Source organism: Pseudonaja textilis, chromosome 1 (assembly GCF_049901715.1).
Source record: "Pseudonaja textilis isolate UNSWEBS1 chromosome 1, rPseTex1.2, whole genome shotgun sequence".
Taxonomy (NCBI): domain Eukaryota; kingdom Metazoa; phylum Chordata; class Lepidosauria; order Squamata; family Elapidae; genus Pseudonaja; species Pseudonaja textilis.
In genome coordinates, this window is record NC_141990.1 from 248,313,329 (window position 1) to 248,338,986 (window position 25,658).

Consider the following 25,658-nt stretch of genomic DNA (forward strand, 5'->3'; position numbering starts at 1 on the left):
GAAATGGTTTGTAAAATCAGTATGAAATTGATTTTATTTATTCCCAGGGAAAAGAAAGAGCATGAAAAAATTGCAAGAGTAGACATAGTCAAGGCCAATTCCAGCTTCCATAGAAATTTTAAACCAATAGAGTATTTGCAATAGAGCAAATACTCATAATTTGTCTCATCCAAAATTCAAGAAAAGAACAGGAATAATGAAATAGACTTGTAAGAGACCAATAAACAGTCCTCTTGCTTTTCACAAATTCATTTTAAATGTCATCTTGTTATGTGGTCGTGAAATGTATTCTAAGTGAAAGGATGCTGAAAAGATATTTGGAAAGAGTCACTTGTTGATAGAGGGAGAAGAGGGGAAAAAACTGCTTTTTGACTGAATGAAGTCATTTGAAGATGAGGTTTATTATCTGTTAAAAGCAGTTGACACAACAGTTGTAACCCATAAAACACGCAAGTCTCATCATCATTCAAGTCCAGAGTGACTGCCAAATCGCTTCATTTGGCCCATAATTAAGAAATGTGTTTGATACTTTTATTAGCGGGGGAAGGAAATCCTTTGTTTGGACTTAAGACCCTTTGGGGAATTATCATTTACTAATCTATACATCCATTATTTTTGCAAGGAGCTTTTAATTTAGCAAGTGCTTTTAAAAAGCTCAACAAAAACAACGCTTTCTCGTAAGAGAGAGAGAGAGAATGACGTTATTCACTGGAGACCAGGGAAGGAAGAGGTGGGAGAATACTGTATCTGATCATCTCAATTTCCTTTGCAATTAGGACTCCTAAGGGAAGGATATTTTATTGTATGATTGGAAATGTATGCATCTGAAGAACCCCACGAACCTTTTCTCCCCAAGCGATTGCCTGTCTCACCCGTCCTGTTTTAGGAAGACATCATTCTAAGGCAGTCCTGGCGGCGTTAGACAAGGCTTCCGCCTCTTAGCTTCTTCGTTGCAGCTGGCTGACGCAGGTGGGCTGCCAAAAGGCTTCCCCCTTGCAACAAAGCCGCGCCCACTTTCAGTTCCGCTTTCCCAAAGGTCAATAAACCAAATCGAATATTGTGCATGTATTCATTCAGTGGAAAGAAACTGATGGGGGCGGGGCATTATTCGTTTCTGGCCCCTCTCTCCACGCGTTTGAAAAGTGGTAGGTCCAGGCAAACATACAAAGGCACCTGCTTGGATTTCGCACCGGTTGTAAATTACAATTAGCCACGCGCTCTTCTATTGAGAAAAAATTCCCATCAATACGGCAGGACTGGCGTCCGAAATATCAAGTATACAGTAGTGTACCTATGTTCAGCGTCTGCTAGGTTTTTCTGCTCTCTTCATGGCATTACCTCCTTTAATTCTTTTGCGTAAGCGTCCCTTTTTATCTTGGATATTAGCCATTCCAAATTAATGTGGAAGAGTTATGATCAGCAGATAGTACATTCTATTAGTCTTTAAGATCCCTGAAATACTATAATAATTTTTGATGTGAATTCTGGGCGGAGGGGCTGATGAAGAAAATTATTCGATATTCACGACTGCTTGTAAATAAGTATTTTTCTCAAGGATAAAAACAAAAGGCACCAAACCTCCCCTTCTCTTTAGTTTAGTTTATTGTCATGGCACATCGTACAACGAAATTAACTATCATCTGCATAGTATACTATACAGAATTAAATTGCCTGACCATTCATAAGCTGCAACGATGTCCTGTTAGAGGCCCTCGCGGACAGTCATGGACAACAACAGTTCTAATGGGACACTCATTAACAGTCAACCTATAGATACGCTCATCAAGCCTCAATTTCACGAATTTACAATCAAATGCTATCCAAACCTTATATGCCCCAATACTTCTGGAGATTACCAGCTAAAGAATTGTATGTAATGATGGACTGTGTGTTTAATGTTTAGTATACAAAACTCATTGTAAACCCATTCAACAAATGCCTCCACCCCTCCCCCAGTTATTTACAAATAGCTATTATTCTCCCCTATCGCGCTACTCTACTACACATAATCATATTCTCTCCCACTTCCTATTAACTGCTTAAAAGCGACAATCGTAATTCGAGTAATCGGAAGTGTGGTGTGTATATACATACATTACGCTTGTGTTAGGCGAATACCCCGCCCATAGTAAACTAAATGCGAGGAAGGGAATTGGTTAGGGGCTGAAAAGCAGTGAGTAAAGAGTTAATGCATACAGCACAGTCACAGGGCTCCTCTGTTGCTTTCCTTCCTTTTGGTAATAAGTATACCCTTCAATTTGAGCACGTGTCTGTCACACAACACATACTCTAGATTCCGATGCTTTTGCAGAAGACTTTTAGACTCATAACTTCAAGGGTATCGGCTTTCATATGAAAACGCACGTAATCCATCGGCAAGCCTATGGGTGCTTCAGTTTAGAAACTTGTAGTAGACGCCCCGCCTTTCAGCACGCTAGCGGGCAAACCAATTCAGTCCGCAGAGAAACCCCTTAAAGTCATCTACATTTAAAGAGACACGCAGAGTAAAAAGAATTCAGTGAGGGTTGGGCTAGAACCGCATTAGGAAGAATTCCCATGAAAAGCAAGCAGTACTGTTGAGTTACTATAAGTAGGATACTGGGGTCAACTATGCTGCTTGAACACATTAAACAAGATTGCTCTTTGCTTTTTGTACGCTCAAGTCCGTATTCTATGTGATCTGGCCATCGAATGAAAAGATAGAATGACTGCATTGAAATGACAGCAACCCAAACTTTTTTCATTCAATTTTTTTCGTTTGGTCTGTTTCCCCCGGCCCACCCGCACCTTCTTTATTAATCCTTCTTAAAGTGATCTTTGTCCTCCCCCTGATTCCTTGAGCAAAAACGAGGAAAAAATCTAAAGCGACTCATCCCCGTTTTTAAAAACATCTCTTCTCTCTTCTTCCTTGCAGCTTCCCATCCATAGAAGACAAGAAGCCTAGTTTTTGTCTTTCCTCGAAAGACGGCTCGAGGCTGTTTTGGGTGCTGTGAAAAGACGGGTCCTGGTTTAGGCCGAAATTCATTCCCCGTCCTATCAGCAGCGCAACTGTGACGTTTCTCGGTCCTAAACCAATCAGAAGCGACAGATGGGCAAGCCGCTTGTATTTGAATTTGGTGGCTTGCTGAATAAAGGAAGCGGGATGGCGGCGACACTTTAGCAAGCTGGTGCTCGATAGAAAGGGCGTTCGAGGTTTGGGTGAGTAATTGTATATACTATATATACTATGTATATATCAGGAATTCCTAGTAAAAGGAAAAAACTGTCTACTTACGAGGATTATTAACTCTGAAGCTTTACGCTTGCTTAACCTGAGACTTAGAACCGTTCGTCTTCTAAATATGCAGGCATGAAATCTCGGATGTAATGAGACGTTTGTCTTTAGCGTACATGCAAAGGCTAGACAAATAGCAGAATGTTTTGGTATCTTGTGGCAAGGAAGCCTGCCTTACTACTTTCGAGATTTAACACGTAAGGACTTTGTAGACTGTCGCCAGGAGACAACCTGAAGTCCCCCTTCATTGTGATGCTTTAAAATGTTGTGCTGTTCCTGGAAACTGCTGCTTTGTCCTGTAAATAAGTTTGACAAGCAAACTAGAATCTGAAAAGTGCCCTCAAAAATTATTCCATGGAATATTTTATTCCCTTGATTGCTAGTGTGAGTGAAACCATATGTCAACCTAAAACTTACCTGAGAAAAAGTTATATTGAATTCAAGTTCAATAGAACTGCACCATAATTTGTTGAATGCCACACACTTCCTTATAGTTCTGGTACTTTATAAAATATAATTATAAAACACAAATTAAGGAATGTGAATTAAGGAATAGTATATTTTCTTAGTGTTTTGTTAAACTATTAAAGCTACAGGTTAAACTCAAAAAAATTAGAATATCATGCAAAAGTTCATTTATTTCAGTAATTCAACTTAAAAGGTGAACCTAATATATGAGATAGACTCATTACATGCAAAGCAAGATAGTTCAAGCCGTGATCTGTCATAATTGTGATGATTATGGCTTACAACTCATGAAAACCCCAAATCCACAAACTCAGAAAATTAGAATATTGTGAAAAGGGTCAATATTCTAGGCTCATAGTGTCCCACTCCAATCAGCTAATTAAGCCATAACACCTGCAAAGGGTTTCTGAGCCTTTAAATGGTCTCTCAGTCTGGTCCAGTAGGAATCCCAATTATGGGAAAGACTGCTGATGTGACAGTTGTGCAGAAAACCATCATTGACACCTTCCATAAGGAGAGAAAGCCTCAAAAGGGAATTGCAAACAAAGTTGGATATTCCCAAAGTGCTGTATTAAAGCACATTAATAGAAAGTTATGTGGAAGGGAAAAGTGTAGAAGAAAAAGGTGCACAAGCAGCAGGGATGACCACAGCCTGGAGAGGATTGTCAGGAAAAGGCCATTCAAAAGTGTTGGGGACTTTCACAAGGAGTGGACTGAGGCTGGAGTCAGTGCATCAAGAGCTACCACACACAGACGGATTCTGGACATGGGCTTCAAATGTCGTATTCCTCTTGTCAAGCCATTCCTGAACAACAAACAATGTCAGAAGCATCTTACCTAGGCTAAAAAAAACAGAACTGGTCTGTTGCTCAGTGGTCCAAAGTCTTCTTTTCTGATGAGAGCAACTTTTGCATCTCATTTGGAAACCAAGGACCCAGAGTCTGGAGGAAAAATGGAGAGGCACACACTGCAAGATGTTTGAAGTCCAGTGTGAAGTTTCCATAGTCTGTGTTGATTTGAGGAGCCATGTCATCTGCTGGTGTTGGTCCACTGTGCTTCATTAAGTCCAGGGTCAATGCAGCCATCTACCAGGAGATTTTGGAGCACTTCATGCTTCCTTCCGCAGATGAGCTTTATGGGGATGCTGACTTCATTTTCCAGCAGGACTTGGCACCTGCCCACACTGCCAAAAGCATCAAAACCTAGTTCAATGACCGTGGGATTACTGTACTTGATTGGCCAGCAAACTCGCATGACCTGAACCCCTAGATAATCTATGGGGCATTGCCAAGAGAAAGATGAGAGTCATGAGACCGAACAATGCAGAAGAGCTGAAGGCTGCTATTGAAGCATCCTGGTCTTCCATAACTTCTCAGCAGTGCCACAGGCTGATAGCTTCAATGCCACGCCGCATTGAGGCAGTAATTGCTGCAAAAGGGGCCCAAACCAAGTACTGGGTACATCTGCATGCTTATACTTTTCAGAGGTCCGATATTATTCTCTATACAATCCTTGTTTTATTGATTGCATGTAATATTCTAATTTTCTGAGATTGTGGATTTTGGGTTTTCATGAACTGTAAGCCATAATCATCACAATTATAACAAATCACGGCTTGAACTATCTTGCTTTGCATGTAATGAATCTATCTCATATATTAGTTTCACCTTTTAAGTTGCATTACTAAAATAAATGAACATTTGCACGATATTCTAATTTTTTGAGTTTCACTTGTATGGTAGGTAATAAGATGCTATATCCACTTGCATTAATTATATTTTTGTGGTTGAAAAGTGTGTCTATAAAGACATTACAGAAATAATGATGTGTTAAGTATATCTGCTAATATTATTTCAAAGTCTAGCCCCCAAAATAATAGAATTCCAATGTTAGATTAATATGTTAATACAGTTTACACATCCTACTCTTTATTTTGTTTATTTTCAAGACTAATAAGTGAGATAACCTGACGTAATTCTGTTCTCACCTTGGATTAAGGCACATTGATGTCAAGAATATCTATTTTTGAGAGATATATAGGGCACTGGATTTTATTTAGAAATGGCTGCTCACTAATTCTTAAAATTATTGCATTGGTTACTCTTGGCTCCCAGTTTAAAATACTGTATGTCCATTAACTTCAAAGCCTAACCCAGAGCAGCCCCAGAATATTAAAGCATCTTGTAAGTATATAAAACACTGAAACAAAAACCTGACAGCAGAAAAAGACCCAGTGGTCCATCGAGTCTGCCTTTTAAGTTTTAAGTTTTTTATTTGTTTTGGGTTTTTTTTAAAAAAAATTTTTTAAATATTTTATTTATTGGCTTTTATTCATTTTTTAATTTTTATCAAATGTTAGACATGTTTTTCCCAACCATGTTTAATTTCAATTACAGATCATTGACCTATTACCTCAGAAGTTTGTTCCAAGTTTCCACTATTCTTCCTGTGAAGTAATGCTTTATAACATTACATTTTAATTTCCCTCTTCTCAGGGAATAATACTCAAGTTATTCAAATTATATGCAGAGCAAGAAACTTTTTTTGTGTGTGATAATCCCACTGGAACTTTCTCCCTGCTGGAAGAATTTGTGTTTCCAACCATCTTATTTTTGTCAAACAAAGGAAATTGTGCATCATACCTTTTGCTCAGTTGACTGTTTGCGCTATCATAGGAAATGGATACAAAGCCATACTAGTTTGTGTGCATTTCGTTTGCCCGTCACTATTTTGTTATGAACTACCAGAGTCTATGAAACACTTACCTTTGATATTTTTTTCCAGCCATTGAACCAAGTCCTAGTATTTTAAACAACTCATAGAACAGCTGTGATCAGATAGACATGGAGTAGGGAAAAAGGAAAAATAACGAATATAAGCTGTTATAATAATTGACTTGGAAAATGAATAAAAGGGTTTGGTTCACAATTTATCATGGATAGATGGTGCTCCTTAATATGAAATTGGGCAACTTAAATGGCATAATATTAAGTAGAAGCAAAAATTTAAGCAAAACATTTCTGCCACAATAACACCAGTGTCAAAATTGCATTGAATGTTGAGTATGTAACAAAACGCATGCATTTTGAGAGTTTTGTTCCAATTAATATACCATTTTGTTTCAATCATGTTTTATAAAAATCCAATCAAATTTGAATATTTAATAAAACTCTTTTTTTCTTATTAACAGAAGAATTTACTTGGTATACACCCGAGGCAACATAGCTGCATTTTATAATGTCTGCTACAGATGAAGAAAATGTCTGCAATCATATAAAAGTAGTAATCCGTGTTCGTCCTGAGAATCCGAAAGAGAGAAATGGCAACTTTCAAAAAGTGGTTCAGGTTGTTGATAAACATATATTGGTGTTTGATCCCAAGGTGGAAGAAGTCAGTTTTTTTCATGGAAAAAAATTACCAAACCGCGATATCACTAAAAGGCAAAATAAGGATCTAAAATTTGTATTTGATGCCATATTTGATGAACATTCTACACAGCGGGAAATCTTTGAAGACACCACCAAAACATTTCTAGATGGTTTTTTAAATGGCTATAATTGCACAGGTAACTTCCCTCAGTAGTCATTTGTTATCAGTGTGCATAATAATTCCACATGAGTAATCCTAGTACATTGAAAGAAAAAATCTTTTTTTTGTTTCCTACACTGACATTTTCAGAAATCTAACAAAATTTACATCTTCCACACTTTCATTTTTCCTGCTTTTCAAGATTTTTGGGAATAAGGCAAACACAAAGTATTTTGTTATGTTTAATATTACCTCTTCTTTAAAATTAAGTTGGGAACTTTATGTATCTCTTTTCTAAATGCCTAGATATTGGCAAAAGTAATAGCAATAAACATGTGGTTCTTTTTTGGCTTTTCTGAAAAGAGAAGCCATTATAAAGTTTTGCTTAAAATACCTGTTTCATTAAAGACGTGCGCTACTCCATTTTTTGCATAAAATTACGGTTGGCTGCCATATTTCTTCAAGCACATCTTTGTAAGTGGGCAAAAAATTCATTGGGTTGCTTATATTTTGCTTCAAAAGTCAGGGTCATGAGTCAGTCAATTCAAAAGTTCCCTGTCCTTTTTCACAATGTAGTACTTGCTTACGGTGCAACTGGAGCTGGGAAGACTCATACGATGCTGGGTTCCCCTGAAGACCCCGGAGTAATGTACCTGAGTATGGTGGAGCTTTACAATTCTATTGATCGAATTAAAGAAGAGAAGCATTGCGCTATTGCAGTTTCATATCTTGAGGTAAGAAGTTAAGAAACTCAGTGCAATATTTTTTTTCCAATAAAATAGAATCTTCTAGAAAGAGCATTCCTCTTTTAATCATTTAATTTTCATGCTGTATTCATATAAGCCTTATTACTTTTGATCAATTGCCTCACGTCTATGAGGTGATCATGCCTTATTTAAGATTAGTTTCTAGAATTCACTTCCAGTCCAGTTCAAGGAATTAGCCCATGTCCAGGAACCTTGTCAATATCCTACATTGCTATTTTTAATTCCTTTTATGTGACTTACTCTGTCCGTACTGTTGCCTTCAGTTTTTGGTGGTGTCTCTTAGGAATTATGTGACATATACCCATAACGTTAGCTAAAAGTCAAATGCTAACTACAAGTAAAGTAGATGGAATTAACAGTATGGGATTTCACTAGGCAGAGGATTCTTCTGAACTACAAATGAGTCTTCTGTACTACAAATGTATTTAAATGTATTACTTAGACACAATTTCTCACATTTTCCAATATTGCTAGCAGGCAAGGATGGAAGGATTAACAGAAATAATGGAACTGATGAACCATTTCAGTATTACACAATGACCTGAATATTTTCAAAGAGCTTAATAATAACTTGATTTGTGAAGCTGAAGTCTTGACAATTGAAAACAGCCCAAAGCAATGGTTTCCAATTATGGTTTGTAGTTAGTTCCTGACTTGGCTGCAGAAATAAAAGTCCCCTCTAACCTCATGAGGTCACTAACTTTGCTATACAATGTTTATGCATTTCGCAAATTTTAAAATGCAAATTTAGTGGTAGAGCTATCCAAACCAAATTAAAGACATTTTTCCCTAGGTCTACAATGAGCAGATACGTGACCTATTAGTAAATTCAGGACCATTAGCTGTTCGAGAAGATCCTCAAAAAGGAGTTTTCGTTCATGGGCTAACCTTGCATCAGGTATGGACATTCTATATATGTTCCATTTTGTTATTTAATTTTTTTCTATTAAAGAAGCATTAAACCTAGCTAGCAATGTTTTTTAAAAAAATTTGAATACAACCAACATTTGAAGTGCAATGATTGATTGATAGATAGATAGATAGATAGATAGATAGATAGATAGATGATAAATATTTTTTAAAAAATCAGTTGAACAGGATTAAAACTAGTTAGACAGTAAACCAAACTAATTCAGAAAAGCTAGCCTTCATCTTAAATTAAAGGCACTGTAGTTAAATAAAATTTGGTTGGGATAGGGGTTCCACAAAATGGGAACAGATATTAAAGGTCATACTTTAGATCAGTGCTTCTTAAACCTTTTTGCTCTCAGGACCCCTTCTCATTTTTAAAAATATTAAAAACTAAAGTGGATGCATTTGTAGAATATGAGCCATGGTGGCACAGTGGTTAGAATGCAGTACTCCAAGCTACTTTGCTCACTGCCGGCTGACTAGTTTGGCAGTTCGATTCTTACCTCTTCATGGTTGCCTCATCTTTCATTCTTATGAGGTCAGTGAAATGAGGACCCATATTGTTGGGCCAATATGCTGACTCTGTAAAATGCTTAGAGAAGGCTGTAAAGCACTGTGAAGTGGTATATAAGACTAAATGCTGTTGATGTCGTGTACAAATAACAATATTAAGCCCATTAGACATTGGCATAAGCAAAATTGTTTTCATGAAAAATCCTATTTCTTTAAAGTAATACTGAATCTTTTAAATCTTTACAAATATCTTCAATATTTGCAAATAATTTTGATTTTGAAACACCAGAGATTTTGGGGACACCCCCTCCACAAGTCCTTGGAACATATCTTAAAAAACCCTGCTTTAGATTCACCCATAATATTATCTGGAATTAATGTATTGTGTAACACATGGATTGTCAACCACACTTTATTGTTTAGTTTTTGTATGATGGGAACATTGGAGCTTACTCAATAAAGCATATCTAAATAAGCTACTGCTTAATGGATCATGAAATGTATATTTGATATAAAACTTGTTTTGTGGAGGTGGGGAAGGATCAAAAAAGAAGAGGATGTTTATTGATTTATTTTTGCAATCTTTCATTTTTATAATTCTTGCATAAAATGAATATTTGGTTTATTTGTGATTATGTGCAATGAATGTCTTAAGGGGCCAGGGTTGATTAAAATAAACACAATGATGAAATTTGGAGATCAAATTGTCCCTGACTATGCCTGGACTCCCAAACAAAGCAGCGCTCGGCTCTATTAGTACTTTCTGGAAATATAGGGAATTTGAAAAGGCTTTGCTATAAGAATATTGTGACAAGCTACTTCTATCTTGCAATCTAATAAAATTACATATATCTTCCCATAAAATCTGAAACACATTCAGCTTGAAGGAGACTTCACATTTAAGTATGTCCTGAGTCAAATTGTACATATGTGTAATTTATTTCAAAAATCACAAGTTACATGAATAGTAATCAATGCATTTGGAGGAGGAAATATGGTGTAAACAATTACCACACTACCTTGTAACAACACTTGAAAGACTAATGGCCTGTAAACAAAATGGTTGCTATAAAGCAATTATTTAGAGCTGACAAAGGAAAAAAGTTTAGCTTTTATAATCAAATTAATTGCAAAACTTGGTTGTTAAACGTTTAAGTAATCAAGAACACCTTTAAATTGTAGTGATGTTCTTATATTTCTTTTATACTTGTGATCTGCCTTCTCATTTCTTTTCCACTCCTGTGCTACTTCTGTTTCTGTTACTTTGTGCTATTGGCATCCTATTGTGCCTCTTAATTTCTACAATCAGAGCTCTGGAGAAAATTGGCAATGGATTTACAATAGAGAAATATGTCTTCCGAGTATTTTTATCTACTACTGGGGCAATTGAATATCAATCAAATTCCCAAAGGTCTACCACTTTAATAGGTCTACCACTTTATTGGTAATTTTTATGGCAACAGCGCTCAAGTGATGAATTGGTATGGCATGCAAAAAAATTGAGGATGGGTTATACAATTCTAATGTTTAATCATATTGAATTCTTAAAAGTATACATCCTTAACTTGCTGTTATCCTTGCTATGAATTGACATAATTATTTTTTATGATTTATTGTGCATGTTTTTGTCCCATGTATATGTTTAATTCTGGAACTCTGTTCTTATCCATCTGCTTTAATCTAACCACTTAGCTAGTCAGAATGAGTTACTGGTTTTAAACTGACGTTACAAGAATAGAACTATATTAATCTGTGATAGCCAAAAGTCAGAAAAAGTCTGATAATGGAAGAAGCTATGTTTTTTATTCTGTCTGTTCCCTCGGAATATTATGCAGATTATTTTTCACACCATCTTTGGGAAGATATTGATGCTTGTGGTACACTAAAAGAAGCTGATTTGATAAGAGATATCATCTTACTTCCTTTGTATTATTCATCCCCTGAGATAAGATGGCAAGTGGAGACTAAATTATAAAGTTTAAATTATTATTGAAACTTGTGATAACAAAATCCCGTGATTGAAATAATGTAAAGATTTACCAATTTCATTGAATTTTTTTCCTCAATCCTTGGTAGCCCAAATCTGCAGACGAGATCTTGCAAATGTTGGATTATGGAAACAAAAACAGAACACAACATCCTACTGATGTGAATGCCTCCTCATCTCGGTCCCATGCTGTCTTTCAGGTAAGATGAAACGGTAGATAAAGTGTCTGGGAATCTTAGATAACCTTTGATGCTTTGTGCAAAAGATAGAACTGTCAGGTTGTGGTATGCCACTCATAATAGCTTTGTATTGGGAAGAAAGTTCCAGCTTGCAGACATACAGTCCCTGCTTTAAATCCTTTATACTAAATACCCTTCAAGAGAAGAACTCTCTAGTTTATTGAAGCGTTAGAGCTGCTTGTGAAAATAAATGTCTCATGAACTGACATTAGAGTAACATGATTTTGCAAACTTCTTTTTCCCTGTTCGTTACTTTTAATAAGTGTGGTTTGAGTTAAAAGCAGCTGGATCTTATACATATTTATTCTTGTAAAATTCCCATTGATTTCTGTCAGTCTCAATGCTTGGGAATCCTAGTCCACAGGATTGGTGCCAAAAGGCTTTCCAAGAAATGTGCTGTCCAACTTTAACTCGTGATTTTATAGTACAGTATGCTGCATTTAATTGTATTGGGCAGTCGAGTGGCACAGAAGACAAAAATGAAAGAAAATTTAATAAAGTTCATTTTCCAAAAAGTGATTTAATCTCAGGAATATCATCTAACATGAATTTTAATTTTTTTAAACACAAATCTCTCAAATCTTTGAATGATTATACAACCCCCACCCCCAACTCTCAGATCAAGAAAAGCTTCAGTCTGTGTAATCAGTAACTTCTGCCTCTTCATTAGTATATATATGGGGATGCTATTACAGGTAGTCCTCTACTTACAACCACAATAGAGCCCAAAATTTCTGTTGCTAAATGAGACATTCGTTAAGTCAGTTTTGCCCCATTTTGAGACCTTTTTTGCCATAGTTGTTAAGTGAACCACTGTAGTGGTTAAGTTACTAACATGACTGTTAAGAGAATCTGGGTTCCCCATTCATTTTGATTCTCAGAAAGTTGTCACATGACATGAACATGAGTCAGTTGCCAAGCTTCTGAATTTTGATCATATGACCAAGGGGATGTTGCAATAGTCATAAGTGTGGAAAAGAGCCATAAGTCACCTTTTTCCGAGCTTTGTAACTTTGAATGGTCACTAAATGAGCTGTTGTAAGTCGAGGACTACCTGTATTTGGAGTCTTACTAAATTGCTTTTTCTTCTGTTTTTTTTTTTTTTAGATTTATTTAAGGCAACAGGATAAAACTGCAAGTATCAGCCAAAATGTCCGTGTTGCCAAAATGTGTCTAATTGACCTGGCAGGATCCGAACGTGCCAGTGCCACAAAGTCCAAAGGAACTATTTTGAGGGAAGGCGCTAATATTAATCGGTCATTGCTTGCCCTTGGCAATGTTATTAATGCCCTCGCAGACCCAAAGGTCAGTAATAACTTACAATCGGCAGCAACGTTTCTACTTGATTTCACATTGGTCAGTATGTAATTAGCTGCACAATCCTATGTATCTTATTCATTGGGGTTGTAGTTGCATGCTGCATAGTTGAGAAGGTCTATGTTCTGACCCAGCTCCCCAAACACGACACCCTCTGACGTGAACTCAAAATATTCCTTTATTAGGAATGCCGTCAAAAAGTTTCTCTCATAGGCCGGAAGATGAATAGTTGTCTGCCACACCTATTTATCTCTGCCCCCTGCCTTTTATCCCCAGGGATAGGTGGAGCCTTGCTAGCAGCAGTGGCTCTTCCTTCCCCAGGGTCAGCCCACGGCTTTCCACGCCTCTCCTCTTCTCTGCCTTCTTCGCAGCCACACATCAGGCACTGGACCCAGCTGTTTCTCCTCTTCTTTATCAACCACCGCCAGACCAGGGGGCTGTTGACTCTTCATCTGAGGGCTGACAGATGGCACAGGCTCTGCCTTCTCTCTCTCTGCCAGCTCTATTCCCTCTTCCCCCTCAGAGCTCCCAGGTTGCCCTGATGCTGACCCTGACTCCTATGCCTCCTCTTCCTCCTCTGATTCAGCTGCTGGAGAGGCCGGCAGCTGACAGGCCACAACAGTCTAGGCATAAGTCCTACTTTTGACAGTGGAGTTTCCTTATGCCTATTAAAAGAACTAATGACATATCTACCATTTTTGTATCTGGAAATGTGCTCTTTTTTTTTTATTTAATTGAGAAGGCTGAACTGAAATAACTAGCTAGAATGACAACTAAAAGGACATTCTCCCATGTCCTGGAAGGAACTCCCCAAATTAGTTCCAAACTGCACACAATTTTTACCAGACATACATCTTGATGGGCACGTATTTGTAAAGAGAAGGAAAATTGATTATATGCTTGCATTGGGAATCTGGGTCAGAGGTTTTCTTTATGCCAACACATACAGACACAGGACGCCTCCAGCAGCATAATCTAGCATTCAGGGATTCAGTCACATTGCCTCTCTCACAGTGAATCTTGTTGCAATTTTATTTATAATGCTAATTTTTCTATTACTGGTAACGCACATTTTTGAGGCAAGACAAACCTGGATATATCCTTTTTGCAAGCAATGTTTTGCAACAACCAGGAAAGGGGTGGAAGAAACATCCTTTTGAATTGTTAAAGCAACCCCCTCTTCCCAGGCACACGGTTGCTTTTAAATTGTTCCTGACTGTACACACCCTTTGCTGAGAAACACAATAAAGTAATAGGCAGCATTATAAAAATGTGGCTCTTTTAATGATAAAATTCTTTAAAAATAAAATAAAAGTGATAAGAGCAGCCTCTGGAGAGAGATCTAAAATGATGTAAATATTGTGCTAAGGCACTGCTAATTAAGAATGTATCTAAGCAAGTCTGGAATTTTTTTTTAGAATAAGTTTTAAGTCACTTTTTCGAATGAATTAGTGGAGGCGTAGGCAGGCAGATCTTAACACACCTAAAAAACAGGCCACCCAAGGGAAGTCTGCAGAAAAGTAAACCAGGAGTTGTATGTAGCAAATTTATCAAGTCAGGTCAAATTGGTCAGGAAACAGAAGGTGACTAGTAATCAGAGTCCAAGTTAATCAAATAAGTCTGGATGTTAAACCACAGAATGGCAAGACAGGTAGGTAGGTACATGATTTCCAATAATTTGATCAGAACATTTTATACATACACACACACACACACACACACACACTTGAAGGGCCAAGTTCCTCTAAGCTTGACCTGCGCCCATTACTTCAGTGAAGTTGGGCCATATAGCCCTGCATTTTAGGGGTATTTTTCTTGCTTGGCTTCCACATGATGGCACTGTCACTCTCTAAAATTTATGTCTTGCAGTTCTGGTTGGCATGCTGCCTTGGTTGTTGGAAAGGGATCTGGTTTAGGTTGTATACCAAGATTTAGTTCTCTGCCTCTGGGCACTAAGCTTCCACTCCCCCCCCCGCCCGAAATCTGAGCTGGACATCCATGATTTCAGTTTCCAACATCTAGGTTTGGCTGTTGGGAGATGTAGTCCAACACAGCTGGAGTACCATATGTCTAAAATATTTGTTAACACTAAAAATGTTTATTAATGAAATCACGCTATTAAAGCAATTCAGAGAAAAAATGCTGCAATTTGAAATTATAACCAAGAATAAAAGCTAATATACTGTAGGCTGTCAGATATAATTTGCCTTAATTTACGGGATTATTGTAAGATAATGTATTGTCATTTAACAACCTTTAAATCAAGATACTTTATGGGAAATACAGTTGTTCATGTTGAAGGAGTGCCTGAAACCAGTTAATTACCAACATGACAAAAATTCTAAATGTTGTGGAAATAAAGACAGAGAATTATAAGTTTAATGTTTAATCCCAAAAATATGCCATTAGAATTTAATGAATCTAGTGGCAGATTCATGAAACATACATTAGTGCTGTTTAATTTATATGGCTGTTCTTTTCATATACAGAATGAATTGACAAAATTGAGGAAGCAGAACTATTAACAATTAGGGAGATAAAAAAAAAGTTGCCAACAGTAGAATAAAATTCTTGAGTTAATATAAATTATTAATGAAAATGCACAATTGTAATAGAAAAATCTAACATATGTCATGATTTAAATAATTTCACTATTATTATTATTATAGACTGTTTAATAATTGCATTTGAAGAAGCTTTGGGCATCCCACGTGATAGAATCACTGATGTGACTATTGAAGTGCAGTTGTCTGCAGCGCAGGACTTTTGTTTACGCACAGATTTCCATGGAAACTAGAATTTGTTTTTAAAATGTATACATCTTTCAGTCAACTTTGAGTGGATTCCAATGAATACTGATAGTGCCAGGTTGCTGTTCACATGGAAATGTTTATGTGTAAATCACATCAGTTGCCCTGCACCGTGGACATCTAGCAGTTTAGTGACATCACAGCTAAAGGATGTTCACCATTCCTCACATATTCAGGTCTACTTGGAAATATATCAGAACTATCGTGGAAACTCAAATTATGGCTTTGTAGCTGATGTGTCCAGCAATTGTTACAAAGACTCAGGAAGGGAAGGACTTACTAGTTCCATCCTAACATTGTTCATTTTAAGAATTTAGGAATACAACTTAGTAACTTTTGATTTAATTAGAAGGGGGGGAAATCTAGTACAGAATCGTGAGGATCAGCCAGGTGTTGTAAACAAGCAAAAATTTTCAAGATTTTATCACCTACTGCAAAATGTGCAATATGGAACAGCTGTTCAACGTAGGTCTTGGTCTGAAGCTTTTGTAATCTTAGCAAGCTATTAAAAACTTCATGTCTTGTGCTGGGTTTTTTTTTTTCCCAGAGAAAGAATCAACATATTCCCTATCGGAATAGTAAGCTTACTCGTTTACTGAAAGACTCTCTTGGAGGAAATTGTCGCACTATCATTATAGCTGCTATTAGTCCTTCCTCCTTGTTCTTTGATGACACATACAACACTCTTAAATATGCCAACCGAGCCAAAGACATCAAATCCTCAGTAAGTAAATACTTTTCCAAAAATCTTATTTATAATAGCAACTTATGTACAATTTTATGCACACAGATGAGTATATCTTTTTTACTGCTTACTTTAAAATAGCACAGCGGTCAGCCTCTAACGTTTATTTGCTGGAACTTATATGCCACTCTATTCCCAAAGGACATGCAGATGTGAGAAGATTCAAAGCAAGTAAAATAATAATGTCTAATTAAATTAGTTAAATAGCCCTGGTAACCAGGAAAAAATTGGGAGAGAAGGCTTCTTAACAAGAAGAGTCCACTCATCATAACAATTTGTCCAATGAATCTCTAGAAAAGCTATGTTGAATAGTTGTTCTTCCATTCCTTTTTCTGGTTATCCATTCTTTCCTTCTGCCATAACATCCAAATAGTTCCTTGACATTCAATATTCCACTTGATTTCCTCACCACCCATTCAATGCAATCCTCTGCCTTTCCAAAGAATTAATTCAATCCCGTGGGCAGTTGGATTTGGCCACATGTATTTTGTGCTTTTTTCCTCACTTTGTTTTTAAGGGTTGGCTGGTTTTAAGATAAGCTTACCAAGAATTCCTTTATTTACTGCTATGTGATGTCTAGGTAATAACTTTTAAGAAGCACTGATAGAAAAGATGAATGTACTAACATCACATAAAGAAAAAAGTGATACTAACTTTTTTATCCATTCCTCCACAGATATCGAGCAATGTTGTAAGTCTGGATAGTCATATAAGTCAATATGTTAAGATCTGTAAACAACAAGAAAAAGAGGTACGTCTGCTGTTATCATTGTTAATAATTGTTAGTATTTTTTAAAAATGTAAGAATAAAGAATTCAGTATTGATGCTAATTATTATGCATTAAAATAAATATTGTACCACAGCATTGAAAAAAATCAGGTGTTAGAAATATAATAATGAAAGCTTTAAAAATTGTTTTACAAATATAAAATTAAAAAAGATAATGTGTGCCAAGTTCCTCCATTTTTATAAAATTATTTGCTGTTTCAGATTTTAATGCTGAAAGAGAAACTGAAAATATACGAAATGGGGAAAATATCTATTCCCAGTAATCAAGATACAGCAATAAGTACAAATCAGCAGCAAGTTGAAAAATCAAGGTAGTGTTTATGATTATTTATTTTTATATGTTCAGAACAACTCATGCTTACATGTTTTCCTGGCATAATGAAGCATATAAATGCATCATTTGTTTCAATCTTTGTTTCTGAACAGTACTGTAATATGCCTGGCTATTCTATACAGCAGAAGCCTCATCTTATACCAGGATATGTGGTATAAGATTGGCTGGCTTCAAATATGGCTGAGACCAATTCATGGAAGTTGTGGGGATCAATGGCTGTTAGCCTTGATGGGTATATGACAGTCTCTGAAGGCCCTATACTAGATGCCTGCTGGGCAGTTTGTGATAACAGACTGATGGACAGGTGTCCAGTCTGTTAGATCACTGTTATTCTTAAGTTAACCCATATTCCTATAGTACTGATTGGTGATCCCATCATTACCCAAGACTACATTTCCCGAGTCTGCAAGAGAAGGGATACCAAGCTGTTACTCATTAAATATGATAAACTAACCTAAACTCTAGATTCCCACCACATAAAGAAGCTGCCGTGTAGTTGGCTATCATGAGTTTAGCATATTGTACAAATTACAACCATTACCACTGTTTTTCTTGATTGCCTTAATAACAAAGTTCATTATAGCCAATGTTCACCTAGTGGTACAGATTGAATCTCAAGACTAACAGGCCCTGTTTGGTAATTTCAGTGGTTTAAACCAATGTGACTTCTTATTTAAACAGTTACATTGGTTTCTGATTTATTTCCAGGATTAATTGAAAGCCATATTTTTAAATATGGGAGTAGCTCTGGGAATAGATGGGATATCTCCTCCTATAGATCCTTCACTGTGTTGCCCTTTTCTATTCTTGGGTTTAGGACTCCTTTTCAAGGATTGTTTTTAATCTTTTTCTATTTATCAATTTTGATCACATTGTTAATACCTTTTTTTTAATATAAAAAAGCTATTGCACTTAATTCTGGTGAAAATAATTTTAATGGTTTATTTGATTAATACATTAGTTTTCTTTTCTTTGTGTATGGATTATAATGTTTCAATATTTAATATGCTTTAATTGCTGCAGCCTGTTTTGAGAAAAAATGTAACCGAAATGTGTTTTTAAAAGACGGTCCTTGAATTTCTAGAAATCGAATGGAAAAATAGTGGCAGAAATGCACAAGAAAAATAAGCTACTAAATTCAGGGCTAGGCATTTTGAGGGATTAAAAATGTGACTACTTTGGATTTGTTTTTATCAGTCAGAATTCAAAATTCTTCTTTTAGCCAGGCATAGAAACATAATTTTGTGTTAACAGCAACATTGTGTGGCTATTTTTTAAAAAATTAGTTATTTCAAAGTGGGAGTTTTTAAAATGCCATAATAGAGATTGTGCATGGGTGATTTTACTATTAAAAGAAATAAAAACTTCTTTTAAAAGGATAAAAATACATTAGAAAATTATGTGGGGTAAAACTGTATATAATGAGGCAACTTGTCACTTTTTTCTGGATAATAAACACATTAAGTAGCAATTTTACTTTGTTATATTTCTGAGATGTTTTAACTAGAGCTGTGGTAATTCCATATATAGAAATAATCCCAAAGGGAGGATCATAGGAACTAATTATTATGTGTGAAACATCTCAGTTTTTACAATAAAACCTTCCCATGGTAACCAACATTTTAATTCTCCAATTAAAGGATCTTTAACCTTTCTGTTAAAAACAGTTAATAAAGACAGAACTGTTAAAACATAATAAATCAAAGTTCTTATATGTTTTGTGTTTTTTTCCCTCAATAGAGGCTGTGAGTTCTTAGAACTTTTACACCCACTACTCCACTTTCTTACAAATGGTCCTGCGCAGTAGTCCCTTCTTTAAATCCATGATTTATCTTTAGGGCAGTCTTATGGCTCTGGGACAATATTCCAAGGATCAGTGCACTGGTTGGATTTCTGCCTCAGAAAGGAAAATTTAGACTTTAAATTACTCATTTAGATTGCCTCCCAGAATTTAAGGCTGGAGTTTACCAATGTCAGAAATCTTAATTTTGGGGAAAAAAAATAAAAACCAAATGAGGTATGATGAGAGAGCAGGCTGGCAAACCTGAAGGTACATTATGTAAATAATTTTTTTTCCATTACACCCTACATGACCTGGCCAAATGTATTTCATTATATGCAATGAGGAGATACTCCCACTCGTCAATAAAAGAAGACTTCCATTAGTTGCAGCCAGCAGAAACAACTTTAGTGTACACTGGAGTAGAAAATTAGATTGCTCTTTAGTTTTAAAAAAAATTGTATAAATATAATCGATTTTTTTCACCTTCAAAAAGTCCAGAAGGAAAAGTGCAATATATAGCCTATTCATCTTCAGTTATATTATTCGGCCCCAAGGAGAATATTTTAAGACTATAATCCTCAAAAACATCATTACTTGAGGATTTTGATTTGCAATTTCATACCTTCCATAATTTGCAACTTTAAAAGGTTGAATGGTCTGCATAGGCTGGGTGGGGTGGTATATGAAAGTCTCAACAGCTGACAATTTCTTAATATTAATCAAGAAAGGTTATGAAAGAAATGGCTTGTTATCCTTGTACAGATGTCAAAAGTGGTAATTAATACTTGATCTTCATTGTATGCCTCCTGAGAAAACAAGAGTCTGCCTGAAACTTGGAGATTTTAGTATATATCACAATGATATTAGAATTAGCCAATGATGTTTTAACTAAAACTTTTTTGAGAAACTGCAGAAGCTGTAATGCAATTTCTTTGTTTCCCCCAATATGTGTTATTTCTATAACCAGTTTCATTGATATAAATGTTTGGGGCAGGTTAAAAGAAACTTTGAAGTGTGTGTTTGCAAATCGAGAAGAAATCAGGAAAGAGTTCCTCAAGCTTGACTTACAACTAAAAGAAAATGTCCTTAAAACACATTATCAGAAACAGTGCCACGAACAAGTTGAAATAGTATGTTCCTGCTCACCAGAGAGATTGGAAAAGGTAAGCAATTTATACAACAGACCTGCTATCTTTCTATGTTTTTGAAATATTACTATATTTAATGTTGGAGAGTTTGGTGTAGTGGTTAAGGTGTCAGGCTGGAAACTGGGATACTGTGAGTTCTAGTTCCACCTTAGGCATAAAGCCACTTGAGTGACCTTGGGCCTTTTACATTCTTTCAGCGATAGGAGTTAGACTTATATACCACTTTACAGCCCTCTCTAATGGGTTTTACAGAGTCAGCATATTGCCCCCAACAACCTGGCTCCTCATTTTGCTGACCTCAGAAGGATGGAAGGCTGAGTCAAACTTGAGCCGGTGTGAATTGAACTGCTGAATTGCTGGCAGCCGGTAATCAGCAGAAGTAGCTTGCACTACTGCATTCTAACCACTGCACCACCACAGCAGGCAATGGGAAGTCCGTTTGAAAGCATTCTTGCTAAGAAAACTTCAGGAAGTTGTCCAGGCAGTTGCCAGGAGTCAACATTGTCTCAAAGGCACCCACCTCCCCTGCAAAAATACCCCTCAGAATGTGTGGCTATTCCAAAAAAACCTAGCAGAAGCTCTTCCATAATGAAGAAAATAATAAACGGAGAAAAATTGTCGTTCCATATGTTGCAGTAATATCGGAAAAGCTCAGGAGGATCTTCAGCCAACACCCTATATGTGCACACTTCAGACCCAAGAATACACTAAGGTTTGTCCACCCCAAGGATAAAATATCTGTGCGTATAAGGAAAGCAAGGCAACGAGAAGCCTCCCAAGTGGAGCCCTTGTAGATGTTGGTGACATATACATACATACAGTCCTCATTTAACAAACACAATTTGGACAGGCAACTTGACTGTTGAGTAAATTGATCACTAAGTAGAACCGCTACTTGGTTTACATAATTACTTCAGCTTTCCTCTTGTTTACAAACCTGCAAAGATATAGAATATATAGATACAGAATTCTTTATTGGCCAAGTGTGATTGGACACACAGGGAATTTGTCTTTGGGTATTTGTAAATATATATTTACAAAGGTTGTAAATGTGAGGATTGGTCACAAAAGTTTCTTTTTCATCGTCAATGGAACTGTAAACTGTCACTAAATAGGACTAGCTGTCGCCACTGAGAAGAGAAGAACATCATCAAGACAGGAATGGAGTGCGGGGGGTTCAGTGTATTTGATAATTTTTTCCCTTTTTGCTGCCCTCACAGAACCTATTTAAGTCTACAGAACCCAGGCTGGAAAAAAAAAACATTCACACACAAACATATATATTCTCTCTCTCTCTCTCTCTCTCTCTCTCTCTCTCTCTCTCTCTCTCTCTCTCCCTCCCTCCCTCCCTCCCTCTCTCTCTCTCTCTCTCACACACACACACACACACACACACTCACACTCTCACACTCACTCTTTTCCCCCCTTATTTAAGCTCTCAGTATCCTTCTCGGTCTGCGGGTCTTTCTTGAAAGGTATCCCCCAAGTCAAACTGCATTTTTATTCTGTGCTATTCTGAAATTCAATCCTCTTAACAATTTGCTGCTCTTATTTAATTTCATACTAAGTCTTCAATAACTGCAAAGAGAGAAAAGTGAGCTCGGGGTCAAGCTGCTGGTTTTTATTGGTTTTTTGTCTCTTTGTTTTTTTAAATTACATTAATATTTTTATTTTAATCTTTAAAGTCTAAAGAGAAAATGTATTATCTGAAAAAGCCCAATAGGGCTGAGCAGGCTAAATGCAGATAAACTTCCATTATATATCAATTAACCGTCAATATCAATCTTTGAATTTCAATTGCAAACAGTGTGTGTGTGTGTGTGTGTGTGTGTGTGTGTGTGTCAGGTTTTCATCTGTTTTCAATTGAGAATGGCAGTAGATCATTCTTTTTATTGCTGCCGTACCTGTAGATGAAGAGAAATGAGCTTTATTCTTTCATTAGTTTTTATTCCAGTGAGATAACTGTGTCTTTAACATGGAAGTAAAAGACCAGTTTGGGACAAACTTTTTGAAAAGTATCTTGAGGCAAGGGAGTATAATGTAATAATAAAATAATCTAAATATGTCTTTTTGAATTTGCGTCAAAGATGTAAATCAATTGCTTTAATCAACCATACTAAAATAGAATAGAATAACATAAGAGTTGGAAGGGACTTTGGAGGTCTTCTAGTCCAATCCCTTGCTCAGGTAGGATACCCTATACCACTTCAGACAAATGATTGTCCAATCTCTTCTTAAAAACTTCCAATGTTGGAGAATTCCCAGCTTCTGGAAGTAAGTTGTTCCTACTAGTGGATTGAAAAACTGGAAACTGAATTAAAGGTAGTTCTTGACCTATGGCCATTTGTTCAAATTCTAACCGTGTTGAATGAACAGTGGTTATGACCATTCTTTGGAATTCCATCCATCTCAGCAACTCTCTTGTGCTATGATCACAATCTGGGTGCTTGGCAACCAGTTCTCACTTTTGATTGTTATCAGCATCAGTTATCGCCATTTGCAACCTGCCCTACTGGCTTTCCCAGAAAATCATTGATGAAGCCAGCAAGGAAGCTTACAAATTGATGAAGTCTTCCCTAGTCATGTACCCTGGCACACACTCACATTGCATCAGCCACTCGCATATCCCCGCACACTCTCCTCAGCCTCGCCATGCCTTATATCCATGCTGCACCCTTGCACACACCCCTTCATACCTTCTCCAACCCACACTGCTATTTGTGCACCTGCCTCAATCCTCTTGCTTACTCTCTCCTGTACCACCTTGCTCCTCCCCAACCTGGCAGGAACCACTTATCTGCCTGCTAGCCTGGGATTTGCAGCTTCCTGCCAGCTTCTCCACTGACTTTGTGGGAACCTGGCAGAAAGTGACCTTGCCTAACGCCTGGGATTCCCATTAATGATGCAACTGGGACTGCAGGAATTGCCATTACTACACAGTGCAGTCCCACTTTATATTTGCTTCACTTAGCAACAGAAATTCCAGTCCTGATCTCTACTGTAAGTCAAGAACTATATATTGATGGTACCAATATTCTATAATGCCCAATATAGCAAAATAACAGTGGTAATAATAGGCAAGTAACAGCATGTAACTTCAGGATATCCCTGTTTTTAAAGTTATAGATGATAGTAAATTAAGTAGCATGGACAAGAGGAAACAGGTTTTTATTCAGTTCTCACTTTCAACCAGGAAACATAAAAAATATTGATTCTCCTTCCCCAACACATCCCCAAATCTATTTCAGGTGGCTAGAGAGACAGGAAAAGAATCTCCTTTTGTACAGGGAATCTCTGTATATGATGTTGAATCTAATCTTTAATCACATTGTATAAGGCAAAATATGGTGTAAGAATCTGGCAGAGCCACCGTGGCACAGTGGTTAGAATGCAGTACTGCAGGCTACTTCTGCTGCCTGCCGGCTGCCCGCAGTTTGGCAGTTCAAATCTCACCAGACTCAAAGTTGACTCAGCCTTCCATCCTTCCGAGATTGGTAAAATGAGGACCCCGATTGTTGGGGGCAATATGCTGATTCTGTAAACCACTTAGAGAGGGCTGTGAAGCACTATGAAGTGTAAGTGCTATTGCTAGTACTCTGTTTGCAATAGTAACCTATTAAATTTCTTATAGGCAACTGGCAAACTTGATCACCGGCTTGCTTTACTTAAAAGTCGACGTTTGCATCTGGAAAAGAAAGAAGAAGAGGTGGCTAAAAGACTTGAGGACAACACAAATTGGTTGCATAGGTTGGAGAATGAAATGCGCCTCCTGGGTCAAGATGGTCATGTTCCTCCAGTAAGCTGCTTCATTCTTTTGGTTGATTGTATCTCAGCAATAAGTTATTTATAAAATGTATATGCTGCCAACTCCATACATAGTGACTTATTAAATATATAACAAAACGGCATCACCAAGATGCTCCTGTAAAGAGCAACTTCATAGCATCAATATTAAATTATAAACAACATTCTTGTACCTATCAAAAATAACAGTATAAAATAACTATTAACAATATTAAGAGCAGGTGACTTAGCTGATCTTTATCCTGCACTGCATATATTTTTCAAGGGGAGAAAATCAACTTCTTATAACCATAGAAAGTAAGCATTTTTCCCCTCATAAATTGGATGTAAACCATTAGCTATAAACAACACAGGCATCCATGACTGACTCTAATCACAGCTGTATTTACTTATCCTAAAGATACTGTCAGAATTTGATGATACTTTTTGGTAATGCTACAGAGTAACCCTCTGCTTACAATACATATGGGTTTCAATAGTAATTCTCTAATAACATCCTGCAAAGGGCAGGAGGTAGGATACAATGACATCTTCCAATTGCATACTGAATTTTTTTTTACTCTTAAGTGATTTTAGTTTCTTTTTTTTAAGTTGAAAAGAGTCTGCTATTATATGAATCACTAATTAGTGAGGGACAAGATAAGTCATAGCATTGGAACAAATCCCATTGATAAGCAGATTGAAGTAATGCTGGTGTTTTGGATAAGGCATTCTTGAACATGGATACTTGACTGTAAAATATGAGCATTTACTATATTTGACATAATGGAATAAGCTTCCAATGGGGTCAAATTGATGAAATAAAATTGCAAACCATCCTGTATTAACCAACGTTTAGCCATTGTGACTTTTTATTTATGTCAGACCAAACCTAATGTCTGTGCCTATATCATATATACAATGCCCACAGACAAACCTACACCACTGTGATTCTTGTATTGAGCTTATCCTTATTTGTAACATCTGAATAGAATCTGAGTGTTTCCTCTTGAAATAGCCATCAAAGAATTCCTGGGTTCCATGATTGGAAAGCAATTATGCACTTTGAAAATAGGAATTCTCTCTGCATTCTTCTCTACATGCCAGTAACTCTTCCATGAAAGTCCAATGCATTTGACTTCTAACAGTGTCTGTTTAGAAATAACAAAATATGCAAACTTGGAGTGGGCTGAAATTTACTGCTTAATTGAAGATAAAATGGTGTTTCTTATATACTGGTCTATTAATTCAAGAGTTTGG

The 25,658-nt window shown here is 36.7% G+C and overlaps 2 protein-coding genes across 3 annotated transcripts in view; one reads left to right on the forward strand and one right to left on the reverse strand.

The window, feature by feature from the left end:
* The window catches only part of METTL15 (methyltransferase 15, mitochondrial 12S rRNA N4-cytidine), a 69,725-nt gene extending 68,686 nt beyond the window's left edge, over window positions 1–1,039 (reverse strand). Inside the window, exon 1 of one of the 2 annotated variants that reach the window (XM_026706173.2) lies at window positions 843–1,039. The gene's annotated coding sequence lies outside the window, so the exon portion shown is untranslated. The remainder of the gene's footprint in view (window positions 1–842) is intronic. The other variant, XM_087921229.1, reaches the window with a different exon arrangement.
* Window positions 1,040–3,103: 2,064 nt separating this feature from the next.
* Window positions 3,104–25,658, forward strand: part of KIF18A (kinesin family member 18A) — a 50,417-nt gene continuing 27,862 nt past the window's right edge. The window contains exons 1-11 of the mRNA XM_026704461.2: window positions 3,104–3,198; window positions 6,933–7,307; window positions 7,847–8,004; window positions 8,831–8,935; window positions 11,539–11,649; window positions 12,796–12,993; window positions 16,363–16,539; window positions 17,237–17,311; window positions 17,552–17,661; window positions 20,462–20,630; window positions 24,247–24,411. Of these exons, the coding sequence (XP_026560246.1) occupies window positions 6,980–7,307; window positions 7,847–8,004; window positions 8,831–8,935; window positions 11,539–11,649; window positions 12,796–12,993; window positions 16,363–16,539; window positions 17,237–17,311; window positions 17,552–17,661; window positions 20,462–20,630; window positions 24,247–24,411 (1,596 nt within the window). The 5' untranslated portion in view covers window positions 3,104–3,198; window positions 6,933–6,979. The remainder of the gene's footprint in view (window positions 3,199–6,932; window positions 7,308–7,846; window positions 8,005–8,830; window positions 8,936–11,538; window positions 11,650–12,795; window positions 12,994–16,362; window positions 16,540–17,236; window positions 17,312–17,551; window positions 17,662–20,461; window positions 20,631–24,246; window positions 24,412–25,658) is intronic.